General features: G+C 41.0%; 3 protein-coding genes across 4 annotated transcripts in view; all 3 read left to right on the top strand.

Moving 5' to 3' along the window:
* The window catches only part of LOC138051400 (tetratricopeptide repeat protein 28-like), a 301,832-nt gene that overhangs the window by 33,268 nt on the left and 256,064 nt on the right, over positions 1 to 12,500 (top strand). The gene's annotated exons all lie outside the window — the stretch shown is intronic.
* The window catches only part of LOC138051422 (uncharacterized), a 253,692-nt gene that overhangs the window by 42,397 nt on the left and 198,795 nt on the right, over positions 1 to 12,500 (top strand). The window lies entirely within an intron of this gene.
* LOC138051404 (tetratricopeptide repeat protein 28-like) overlaps positions 1,442 to 12,500 on the top strand; it is a 142,894-nt gene continuing 131,835 nt past the window's right edge. The window contains exons 1-2 of one of the 2 annotated variants that reach the window (XM_068897593.1): positions 1,442 to 6,058; positions 6,550 to 7,488. In XM_068897593.1, coding sequence (XP_068753694.1) covers positions 2,833 to 6,058; positions 6,550 to 6,569 — 3,246 coding nt within the window. In that variant the 5' untranslated portion in view covers positions 1,442 to 2,832 and the 3' untranslated portion in view covers positions 6,570 to 7,488. Of the gene's footprint in view, positions 6,059 to 6,549; positions 7,489 to 12,500 lie in introns of those variants that run through there. The other variant, XM_068897594.1, reaches the window with a different exon arrangement.

The raw sequence follows: 12,500 nt of genomic DNA, 5'->3' as shown, positions 1-12,500 counted from the left end.
AACTGGAGATCTTTTTAATTTTTCTGAGCTCGAGTTTCAGTTAGAAGACCTAACTGAATCAGTTTCCATTTTCGACTGAATCAGTCATTGACATAATCACTCAATGACGGATAACAGCAGAGGAAAATCTCTACGATTTGCCTCACAGTAACTTTCGCTGCTCTCAACTGAATAAGTCCGGCCGGGTGACTGAATCAGTTGGAAGGCTCTCTGGGTATAAATCGGCGTCTCAGTTACCTTGAATAACTGTACGAAATCAGTCAACTGATTCACTTTAGTAGGGAACGAGAGCGACAAGGTGAAAAAGAAATTTCTCTTAATAAGGTTAATAAAGATTATAGGACAGTGCAGAACAAATCAGTCAACTGAACAAGTCCACGAGACTTGACGCAGTTATCAGTGAGTCAACTTTATGGTATATGGACCTATATGCAAAGAGATATATATGCATCACTGTTGATATGCTTTTGGAACTAAAGCGGACAACATCAGTGAATAAGCAAAGGAAAACAATCCGTCACGCCAATTTAAACGACACCAACACGAGCACAAATGTCACGGGCACATGTCTACAATGTAATTCAATTCGCAATAATTGAATTTACCAGAGAATGATTCAAAGCTTTTTTCCTGCTTGTTCTTTTATTTTTCCTTTCTAGTTCCCTGCTAAAGCAAGGCTTCCAAGGCAAATAATTATTTACACAATGTAAAAAAAAATTTGACTTCGACTTGGCAACAGCTATGGATTGAATTGCCGATATATGATCTCTAATTAGATTTATTTCAGCGCTAAGACACGGCAAGAAAAGCAGTCGATGTTTCTCATTACAAAAGTTCTAAGGGGCATGCAATTCATCGCAAGAGCTCGTTCATTAAGGGCTTGATAGGTGCTTGTTTGATTGGGATCAAATCCAGATCTGCCTGCAAGTGCCAACATTCATCCACAACGGGCGAAGTAAGTACATGTAATTGCTGTTTTTCCTTTAATTATCCGTGCGCGTGTGTAAAAATTATAAGTAATGCGGATTTCTCAAAACATGTCATGCCTTGACTGCGTTTTGGCTGGTAAGAAACAAGTCCTTATTACAAGTCATTTTTGCTCCCATAAATTAAACAGTGATTTAGCAGTCGGTATGAAAATTGTCTGCTTGAAGGTCACGAACAGTTTCAATATTGACGGTGAGTTAAAGATTGCTTTATGTTCATAAAGAAATTAAAGAATAAATAATGTGTAAAAAAATTGGCACGAACACAGGGTTCTCCCTAGTTTTCAGCACAGCTGGTAAGGGACCTTTTCAAACCGGTAAAGCATTTGGTTAATGTTAGACGTTCTGTAATGGATAAGCGACTTCTGAGCTTTTGCAGGCGGTAATAAGTGCTCATACAAGCGGTAGATTTTACCGGCTACCCCCTAATAATGAGAACCCTGGAAGGTGGTTGCTTTTCATTGGCTCGGACAAAACTGCTTCAGTTGTGGTTTGATTTGAGCCAGACAACTTGTCATCACAAGAATTACGATTGGCAGAGAGGGTATGAGACAGTCGACTGATTCAGTACTGATAAGCCTCCACTTGATATTTGATTCCCATTGGTTAAAACTGTACTGAATCAAACATTCCAGTTTGTAATTTTGCATTTCAGTTTGGTTTTAGCCGGTGTTAAGGGTCCCCTTTCACTGCCATGTGTGATGCCCATTCATGTGGGCAGGCGCAATTTTTGTTATTACCTCTCCAAATCGGATCACGATGCCGTGGGCAAATCGTTGTACCCAAATCTTAAACCTGATTCGATAGGCAATGGGAAGCCAATGAAGTTCGCAGAGAGCTTGTATAGTAAATAGTTAGAACCCAAATGAAAACGAACAGCATACTTAAGACTCCATTGGTAGTACGGTGTCTAAGTGGCTACCCACATGTACGCATTGCGTACCTACTTTCTTAAACAACGCCGAGAATTACGAAAACACAATAGTTTCAATGCCCTGACTACAGGATGCTAAGCTGGCACAGCAAGATTAATTGAGCAGTGAGGGAATAACTATAACTTTCTTCATCAGGGTTTCCCAAGGAATGATTTTGGCTTATCGAGAAAGAGAGGGAAAGGCATAATTTGAATGGCGGGATTATGCATCTCTGGTATAAAACCGGCCAATTCTGTCCTGACGAGCAGCCTTTCTCAATGGAAACGTGTGAGCAGTTCAATTAGCTCATTCAAAGTCCCTGGATCAAAATACACGGAGTAACCAGGTATCCAGACAAAAAAATTGTGACGAAAAAACAAGCAATTCCAACATTGGATAGATTTAGACATGAAATAAAAAATGAGTTTGACATCAATTTCAGAAAATTGAATATTGCACTCTTAATGGCATCCCCTTTTTTTTTTTTGGTGTCAGCTACATACCGGCAGCAAATTTCCTGCCAGGGAAGCATATCTTAAAAACTTTTAATTAGCTTTCGATAAGAAAGATGAAATGGGATGCCATCGCCTTTCTATAGGCTGTCTCTCTCTCATTTACATAATAGAATTTCTATTTTCAATGTTCCGTGATTATTCTATAAAACGCTCTTAGTCTGTTAAATGCCCAACTATTTATTCTGTAACAACTGTTTCCATTAGCCAAAATCATTCCTTCGGAAACCCTGATGAAGAAAGGCATTTTTCTTTTGAGATACTGGCTTAAGATAGTTATTCCTTCACTGTTCAATTAATCTTGCTGTGCCGGTTTAGCATCCTGTACTCAGAGCATTGAACCTATTGTCTTTTCGATCATTTAACTTCTAGGTGCACCCCAGATTTCTGAAAAAAACTTTCTGGTTTTGATTATCAGCAATGGTGGATAAAAAGTTGGACATTTTGGAGCGGCATATGCAAGAGCTTAGCGTTGCAAGAGAGGAGGGAGACAGACAAAGCAAGGGTTTGGCTTATTTCAATCTTGGTAGATACTATCAGGGCACAGGTGACTTTAATCGGGCCATAACAAATTACACAGAAGTATTAGCCATTTTTAAGGAAGTGGGTCTCAGGGCTGGAGAAGGAGCAGCCTATGGCTATCTCGGAAACGCTTATCATAGTCTTGGTAATTTCAAGCAAGCCAAAGAGTACCACCATCGACATCTTAGTATTGCAAAAGAGGTAGGGGACAGGGCCGGAGAAGGAAAAGCCTATTGCAATCTCGGCGACGCTTATCAAAGTCTTGGTAATTTCAAGCAAGCCATAGAGTACCACCATCAAGATCTTAGTATTGCAAAAGAGCTAGGGGACAGGGCGGAAGAAGGAGGAGCCTATGGCAATCTCGGCAACGCTTATCAAAGTCTTGGTAACTTCAAGCAAGCCAAAGAGTACCACCATCAACATCTTAGTATTGCAAAAGAGGTAGGGGACTTGGCCGGAGAAGCAGCAGCCTATGGCAATCTCGGCATCGCTTATCAAAGTTTTGGTAATTTTAAGCAAGCCATAGAGTACCACCGTCAACATCTTAGTATTGCAAAAGAGGTAGGGGACAGGGCCGGAGAAGGAACAGCATATGGCCATCTCGGTGTTGCCTATGACAGTCTTGGTGATTTCAAGAAAGGCATAGGGTACCACCATCAAGGTCTTTGTATTGCAAAAGAGGTAGGGGACAGGTCCGGAGAAGGAGCAGCTTATTGCAATCTGGGCAATGCTTCTCATAGTCTCGGTAATTTCAAGCAAGCCATAGAGTACCACCATCAAGATCTTAGTATTGCAAAAGAGATAGGGGACAGGGCCGGAGAAGAAGGAGCCTATTGCAATCTCGGCCTCGCCTATGGCAGTCTTGGTAATTTCAAGCAAGCCATGGAGTACTACCATCAACATCTTAGTGTTGTAAAAGAGGTAGGGGACAGGGCCGGAGAAGGAACAGCTTATGGCAATCTGGGCAATGCTTATAAAAGTCTTGGTAATTTCAAGCAAGCCATAGAGTACCACCATCAAGATCTTAGTATTGCAAAAGAGGTAGGGGACAGGGCCGGAGAAGGAAGAGCCTATGGCAATCTCGGCAACGCTTATCAAAGTCTTGGTAACTTCAAGCAAGCCATAGAGTACCTCCATCAAGATCTTAGTATTGCAAAAGAGGTAGGGGACAGGGCCGGAGAAGGAAGAACCTATTACAATCTCGGCAACGCTTATCAAAGTCTTGGTAATTTCAAGCAGGCCATAGAGTACTACCATCAACATCTTTGTATTGCCAAAGAGGTAGGGGACAGTGCGGGAGAAGAAAAAGCTTATTGCAATCTCAGCAACGCTTATCAAAGTCTTGGTAATTTCAAGCAAGCCATAGAGTACAACCATCAAGATCTTAGTATTGCAAAAGAGGTAGGGGACAGGGCCGGAGAAGGAAGAGCCTATGCCAATCTCGGCAACGCTTATCAACGTCTTGGTAATTTCAAGCAAGCCATAGAGTACCACCATCAACATCTTAGTATTGCAAAAGAGGTAGGAGACAGGGCCGGAGAAGGAAGAGCCTATGGCAATCTCAGCAACGCTTATCAAAGTCTTGGTAATTTCAAGCAAGCCATAGAGTACCACCATCAAGGTCTTAGTATTTGCCAGGAAACGGAGGACCCAATAGGGCTGGCAATCGCATGTTATCATATTGGTCTTGTTCATGAATTTTTTGGCTCTTTGAGCAAATCTTTTAATTACTATCGTCTTAGCATTTATTATTTTGATGAAGTTAGGCGTCTTCTTCAGTCAGAGGATGCATGGAAAATAAGCTTTTGTGACACAAAGGGGTTTGCGTACACTGCTCTGTGGACAGCACTCTTGAAGAGTGGAGAGATTGATGAAGCTTTGTATGCTGCTGAGCAAGGACGAGCACAGGCTTTGGCAGACATTTTAATGACGCAATACAGCGTTGATGGGAAATCTACGACGAAGGTAACTATCTCTTTGGTTATGAAAGATCTACCTTCACAAACTGTTTTCACAGCACTTAAAGGGAACACGATCAGCTTCTGGTTGCTAAGAAAGGATATTGGGATACATTTTAGACAAAAGAAAATCGAAAATGGAACTGCCAAGTCTCTGATGAAAAGTACTTTAGAACACATCAATGCAGGGGCCGTTTTGCAATGCGAGAATCGTTCACTTGAAAGACAAGGCAGCAACTTTTCGAGCAGTAGGGAAGGTGTTGAAGAAACCTTTCAGTCTTTGAGCTTTTCTGTGCACTCTTTGCAGCCCTTGTATGATGTCTTAGTCAGTCCTATAGCGGACTTGATCCAGGGTGATGACTTAGTGTTTGTTCCTGATGGACACTTTTGCCTGGCTCCCTTTTCTGCAATAAGTGACTCTGTCAGGATCCGTGTAATTCCCTCGCTGACCGCTTTAAAATTGATCACTATGGCACCTGACAACTTCCAAAGTAAGAATGAAGTGCTGCTTGTAGGCGATCCGTGCTTGAGCGAAGTCACTTACGGCACTGGTGAACCCATGCATGGACAGCTGCCGTGGGCGAAAAAAGAGGTTGATATAATTGGAGAACTTCTGCAGACCGTGCCTCTTACAGGAAAAAATGCAACCAAAGCTGAGGTGCTGCAAAGAATGAAGTCAGTTGCCTTAATCCACATTGCTGCACATGGGGATGTCGAATCTGGAGAAATTGCTTTGGCCCCAAATCCCGAACGCACATCCAAGATCCCTGAAGAGAAAGATTACATGTTATTGTTGGGCGATGTTCAAGCAGTTCGCGTTCAGGCAAGACTGGTTGTGCTTAGTTGCTGTCATAGTGGCCGTCATAGTGGCCAGGGAGAGGTAAAATCTGAGGGTATTGTGGGAATAGCCAGGGCTTTCCTGTGTGCTGGTGCCCGGTCTGTTCTGGTGTCACTCTGGGCAATTGACGATGAAGCAACCTGGATGCTCATGGAGAGTTTCTACCAACACTTGGCAGATAGAAAAAGTGCAAGTACAGCTCTTCACCATGCCATGAAATCTCTTCAGGAGACAAAGAATTATTCGGCCATGAAATACTGGGCACCATTTGTGCTAATTGGCGATGATGTCACCTTTGAATTTGGGGAGCTCAAGCACGAAAAGAATGGTAAGTGCCATTTAAATATAACTTTAATGACTGAATCGCTGTACTTTGTAAATGTTTTTAATCAGGAATTTGTCGAAAGAAGCAGGTACGTTCTTCACAGAGAAATGGCTTTATAGACGGTTGCAAGAGTGGATATTTTTACTCGAACTGCTTTGGCTAATACCTGAATTACATAATGTCTGCATTCACCGAGTCAGCTACTTCAGCTTCCTGCCGATAGCTAGCTGTTTGAGCCCGTGTTATGATGGAGTGACTGTCAAACTGATCGGTGATTGTCAATTGCTTATGTCAAATGAAGTGAGTTATTGAGGTCTTCAAGTCTACATGTCAAAGTAACAGTGAATAGGAATTGTTGCTATTAACTTTAGCACAAACAGTTAAATGAATGAATTAAGACAATTGTTATATTATTTACTTGTCAATCAGAACGAAATTCATTATTGCCATTTAACCCACTACTTGTTTCTTTCTTCCTGGTTTTGTTTTTTTAGAAACGATGTCCAAAATGTGAGAAACTTACGTGGACTGTGATACGTCGATATGTTATTTTCCTTTCCTCGATTATATGAGTTATGGAAATCAATTCAAACATTGATACCTCAGTAGCAGTCAGACACAAGATATGATGCCAATTATAGTTAAAGTACCATGAGATTTCAGTAGTATTAAGATACTGTTCAAGGCCTTACATTTGTGCCTTGTTTTGTAAGCATCTGTTTCACTTGATTACCTAATCAAGTGAAATCAAGTTTTATCAGGGACTTGGTAAAATGGTTGTTTCCATAACTCAGAATCTAGCCGTCTTGTTATTTTGGCCCTTGAAAATAACTCCAAGCTTTTGCGGTATGTTTCTCAGGTGACATGTATACTCTTTAGCTTGCTATACCAACTTTCCATTTACAATATCATTAAGTGACAGTCTCGGGGAATGTGTATTTTCTGTGTTTCTGTAAGGTTGGCGAAAGCTAAATAAGCAAATTAATTGTTTCGGGAGGCAAATCTCTATAAGCTTAAACACTACCGAGGAAAGTAGAAATGTTTGGAAATTACAACAATTTTAATGTAGCATTCACATCGAAATGATATGGAAATTCCTGGAACAAAACGCTTTATTCCCAAAGGGGTTAAGTCGGGCACAACATTGAGTTTGCCGATTTGTTTATTGTTTATTTCCCCGCAAAACTTGGCTTAAAAAAAGACACTTTTCTGACGCTAATGAGGACTAGGACAATTTGGGTAAATCTAACTATTGGGTGATGGACTCTTCCTAGGGCCTGGAACCAAACAAATGGAAAGTTCTTTACTCTAATGATTTACATGTTGATTTTTGTGATATTTTGTCACAGAGGGACTGGACCAATGCAAAATAATTCAATGAAATGGGCGATTTCTTAAAACTTCTGGAAGGTAAAAAGGTGTGTGGTGTAAAAGTTGCCTGATCTCTTAATTGTGTGCATTTTAAACCCCTAGGGAGGTGGGAATTTGCCCATGCATATGCTTGTGGAAATTTTTTTAATTATAAAAATGGTATGACTACCCGAGTCATGTCATTTCATACCATTTCGCACCATTGCAAACGTTGGTCAGTGACTCTTGAATTGACAAAGGTATTAAAAGGGAAGCATTCCATCCTTTCTCCATGTTAAAACTGACAGCGGCATGGGCACCCACCTCCTAAACCGAGCACCCCAAATGGAGAGTAAGGTCTATGTGAAGCCTATCAGTACTGGTCTACTTCTCCACTACCATAGTCGCGTCGACCACGACTGAACGTGCAAACAGATTCAATCCGAGCTAAAGTCTTGGTCTATTCTCCTCCACTTATGCAAATTTGGAGTATTTTGTACCTGTTATGAACGGTCATCACTTCTTTCCATCCCTCAAAGTGACATTTCCCTTTTTATTCAACTTATACGACGTACAGTCTACTTTAGACTTCAAATCTACTTCAACGAAACAAAGATTTTAAACAAGCTGAGAAGATTCAAAATAGGCGAGGCAAAGAGTTGAACCCGGATCGATGGCTTCACCTTGCAGTTTCCGATATCCTCTAGACCAACGAGACAAGCTCCTGGAAAGTCGGAATTTTTAGAGTATTGGCATAATAGTACCTAGCAAAACAATTGAACGTTAACCTTCTTCAACGGGGTTTTTAGACCTAAATACCGTAGATAAGTGCGTCATAGCTTAGAAACCTATTTCTTGTTGAACTAAAGCTGTCATTCTGCTTGTTTTCATTGTTTTTAGAGGGGTAAGCTTGTCAATATTAACATGGCATAATGCGTCGTGTAATTGTTATGAAATGTTCAATGTCAGTTTGAGGGATGGAAATTAGTGTTGGCCGTTATGAACTCACTTGTTCATTTCCAACTCCTTGATAATGGCGTCATGAGGTCGCCGAAACGTCGGAAGTTTAGCTTTTTATCTCTAGTTTTTACATAGAGGGTATTACACAGTGGCGAGAAGATATGAATCTCAGGAGTGAGCAAAGCGAACGAGTGCGATATTGTTCTCGCCACGAGAACATAAAATTCATATCTTCAAGCCAACGTGTAATGTTCTTTTTATTATATGGAGACTAAATATTGAATATTTCCCGTTTTATCCATGCTTTTATTCTAAACAACAAACGCGACATGAGAAACCAATTCAACAAAAGCAAAAGGCGGGAATCGTGACGTCATTGAACGATACGACATGCACAAAGGTGACATATGGAAAATACCCCACGCGGGTCGCGGATGAAGTGGCGTATGGAATCTACGAGTGGTTTAGTTCCCAGTAAAACACTTTCCTCCATATAATTAATGTCCGTGTTTCACTGTTTTCATCTTTATTTGGTAATTTAACATTTATGTTTCCTGATTTCTTTTTAGGGGATTTAACAATCATGTAATTAGTTTTCTTAATATTTATAGAGAGCTTGTTTAGATCTCACCATTCTTTAATTTTAGCCAGCTCTCTGTTATTTAGTTTTTCAAGATCTCGAATAGGTGATGAAAAAAAGACATTAGTGTCAGTTTATCAGAGCAGTAGAAATGTTGTTTATATAAAGTAAGAATAAAAGAGGAGCAAGGGAACTAACCTGTGGTACATGTGGTACATCACATTTCATTGTTTGTTTGTTTTTGCCATTTGGCCAAAAATCGCGATTTTCAACACTTTTGGAAAAATCGTTATTTCTCTTTTAATAGGTGTTATTTAAAGTGATTTTTTTATAGTACAAATCTATGATATTTAAGCTTTCCATCCATAAAAATTAGGCTTTAAGGTGACTTGTATTTCCTAGTATTTTGGCCTTGTGAAGTTTGCCCAAAAATGATTTTGACGATAGGGCTATCCCGATTGGGCTGGCAAACTGGAAAATGGTGCTTCACAAATAGCAAAGAAGTGCTGAGATAATGCTCGACCTTTGAAAAAGTTGCTCGACATTTACTGATTTTCACCAGTATGCCTGGTTTTTTTTTTTGCTTAAAAAAAGAATTACCCCTTTGTTAAGTTGTTTATAAATGTTCAGAGAACTAAAACATTAATGTCTTTTGAGCAAAAAAAAATTCCTCAGTGAAATATACTTTAAAGCCTGCGATGATTTCAAATTGCTTCACTTCAAACGCAACATTTCAACCATGTAACTTTTCGGCTGTTTAATTTAAATTAAAGGGTGTTCAAGGTTTCGTACGCGCCTTTGTACATGTGCTATACGAATACGTGAGAAAATCCTGCAATCTTAATACAGATTGAAACTGTTCTATAGACTTAAGTTTCTTTTGCGATACATCTTAAACACGGCTGAGTCTTTGCCATGAGTCTTAAACGCCCATTGTCTCCTGTAGACCAACGCCTTCATTCTGCTCGACACCCAGGGCTTATCTGAGGAGCAAACTTTGACCTTCTGAGTGGGCATAAGGGTATCGATCGCTTTGTTGTAGAATGCCTCCGTTTTATCCTTCGCAGTTGGCAGATTCAGAACAGGCTCCCAGCTAAAGTTTGTTAACCATCGCCCAAGTGCACATAGGCTACTCTGACAAAACAAGTCGCAAGTTTATACGTACAAGGAAGGGTTACGTTTTTGCAAAAGTTGGCCGTGAAGCACTTATATTTCAACAGACTTAACTATTAGAGGGTAGTGTGAAGTGCTAGTTTTCTACTCATATAAACCATGTGACCGTTAGCCCTACTAATGGAATTGGGCCTGTTATATAACGTAAAGGTAAAGTCACTTTATTTAACGTCGGTAGTTCCTTCAGTTACGAATTCAAACTGGTATCAATGGAAGCCGACGGTGCGCCTTTTACCCCCCTCTCTCTGTCAGTGCTCCCTTTTACGGATATTTAAAGCTATAGCTACACCGATCAGAGGAAAGTAGAAACAGACGTTGAAGTCATCGAAAGCCGCGCACTAGCCATCTGAGTGACGACTGCTCCTCTCCTCCTACTCTTCTTGCTATAGAAATGCGCCAGAGGACTTGACACTGTAGAAATACACGTGGAATACCTCAACTTTGTGTGGATTTCCTGTGTAACAGGCCCATACGAGGACAGAGAAAAACTCTGACCGGGGGTGACATTGGCATCTTTAATTCCCACGACCTGCTCCCGTCTGACCTTGTAGCTCAGTCGGTAGAGCAGCGGTGATCTAACCCGAAAGTCGTAAGTTCAATTCCCGATCCTGATCAGAGTTGTTCTCTGTCATTGTGTGGACCCAATTCCATTAGTAGGGCTAATGCTCACATGGTCTATATGGGTGGAAAACAAGCACTTCACAGTTAAGTCTGTCAAGTTTATATGGCCGAGTTCTACTACTTTGTGGAAACTGTAAATCAAACGTTATTATACCAGGGAAATACCGGGAGCAAATCCTTTCGGAGTCGAGTGAAGAAGCAGCGAATAGGCGAGTTCAATATATCAATATTAAGGCGTGGCTACGAGGCTTTATGGTCAAATTTCACGGTGGAGTTCTGTTTTGTTTGTCTCATAAGTCTCAAGGAGGAGTTCTAAACAAAACAATCGTTGAATTTAACTGTAAAGCCTCGTAGCTAACCATGTGTGAATATTGACATATCGAACGTGTGCTATTAGGAATATGGGACTCAATCCCAGGCCACCTTAGAGGAAGGCGAATGCTTTCACTTCGCCACACCTGTTCCCCCAAAGACGAAAATTCTGAAAAAAATTGGGAAACCAGGGATTTAGAAAAGTGTTTATAGGATTTAGAACTCGTGAGCAAAGGCCAACCAAAAGATCTAACTTTACATTCCGGTCTGACGGGTTTGCAGCTAATGATATACTTTTTCCTGTCTTCAAGTCACTCGTGAAAGTTGTTCTGAAAGAGAACCTTTGCAATACGCCACCATCTCTGTTGTCATGTGACAGTTGTCGAAATCTTCTTCTCTGGACTACACTAGAACTGGACGAAAAATATAAATTACTATCCGGGAAACAGGAAACCTGAACAGTTGGGTATCAAATTGATGTTGCAGCACCATTGGTCTTCCTGCTCTGGGTCTCACTTGGTATATTAAAATTTACTTTCCGTCGAGAGGGCGAAAGCGTCGTAAAAATTTGCAATGGATGGTTTACGATAAAAATTTGTTTGGCGTTTGCGGCATACGGCAGCCTTCGTCACTTCAAAAATGCTTTTCCCTTTTCTTGAGAATTTGCTGTGTCCTTGTTTTTTTTTAGAATCTGTTAGATACCTAGCGAACAGGCCGGGTTGCTCGAAGCCTGGTTAGCGCTAACAAGCTTTAACTACCATGGAAAACTATAGGTTCTGATACCCCTTAACCAACGGTTAGCGCTAACCATGCTTCTAGCAACCGGCCCCAGGCAAGAAAGAAGCCGAAATCAAGCGTACAAGTTCCCAGATTTTTGGTGGAACTTGAACTTCAGCCTGCTGTTCCCTGCAAATCCTTGGAAACCCAGGCGCAATCCAGTGGGGAGGGGAGAGAGGGGAAAAAAATTCTCACGATCAAGAAAAAAGAGCCCTTCCCCGATCTTGTTTGCACCCCCATCCCAACGGAATGCCGCAAACGTTGATAGTAAGGAAAGGAACTTTATTTAAGTGTCTAGTCTTCTAGCGCTGGAGCATTAATTGGGGACACTGTAAACTAAAATCAACAATTAACACAAACCAAATTAAATGCTGGGTTTTGAGTAGAGGGAAAAACCGGTGTACCCGGAGAAAAACCTCTCGCTGCAGAGTAGAGAACCAACAAACTCAACCCACATATGACATCGAATCTGTGAAATGAACCCGGCCCACATTGGTGGGAGGCGCATACTCTCACCACTGCGCCATCCTTGCACTCCATAATAATGTATGTCATTTGAAGCCTTTCGTTGTACAAGATGTTGGGTACTTGATCAAAAAAGGGAACGGGAAATGCAAGTGTGGTGCGTTCAACACTATCCACTGTTTCCGTTACTACATGCAAAAAACTGAT

This window comes from Montipora capricornis, chromosome 6 (assembly GCF_036669925.1).
Source record: "Montipora capricornis isolate CH-2021 chromosome 6, ASM3666992v2, whole genome shotgun sequence".
NCBI classification, from domain to species: Eukaryota; Metazoa; Cnidaria; class Anthozoa; order Scleractinia; family Acroporidae; genus Montipora; species Montipora capricornis.
The sequence above is the reverse complement of the archived record's forward strand: the minus strand, read 5'-3'. Positions and strand labels throughout refer to the sequence as shown.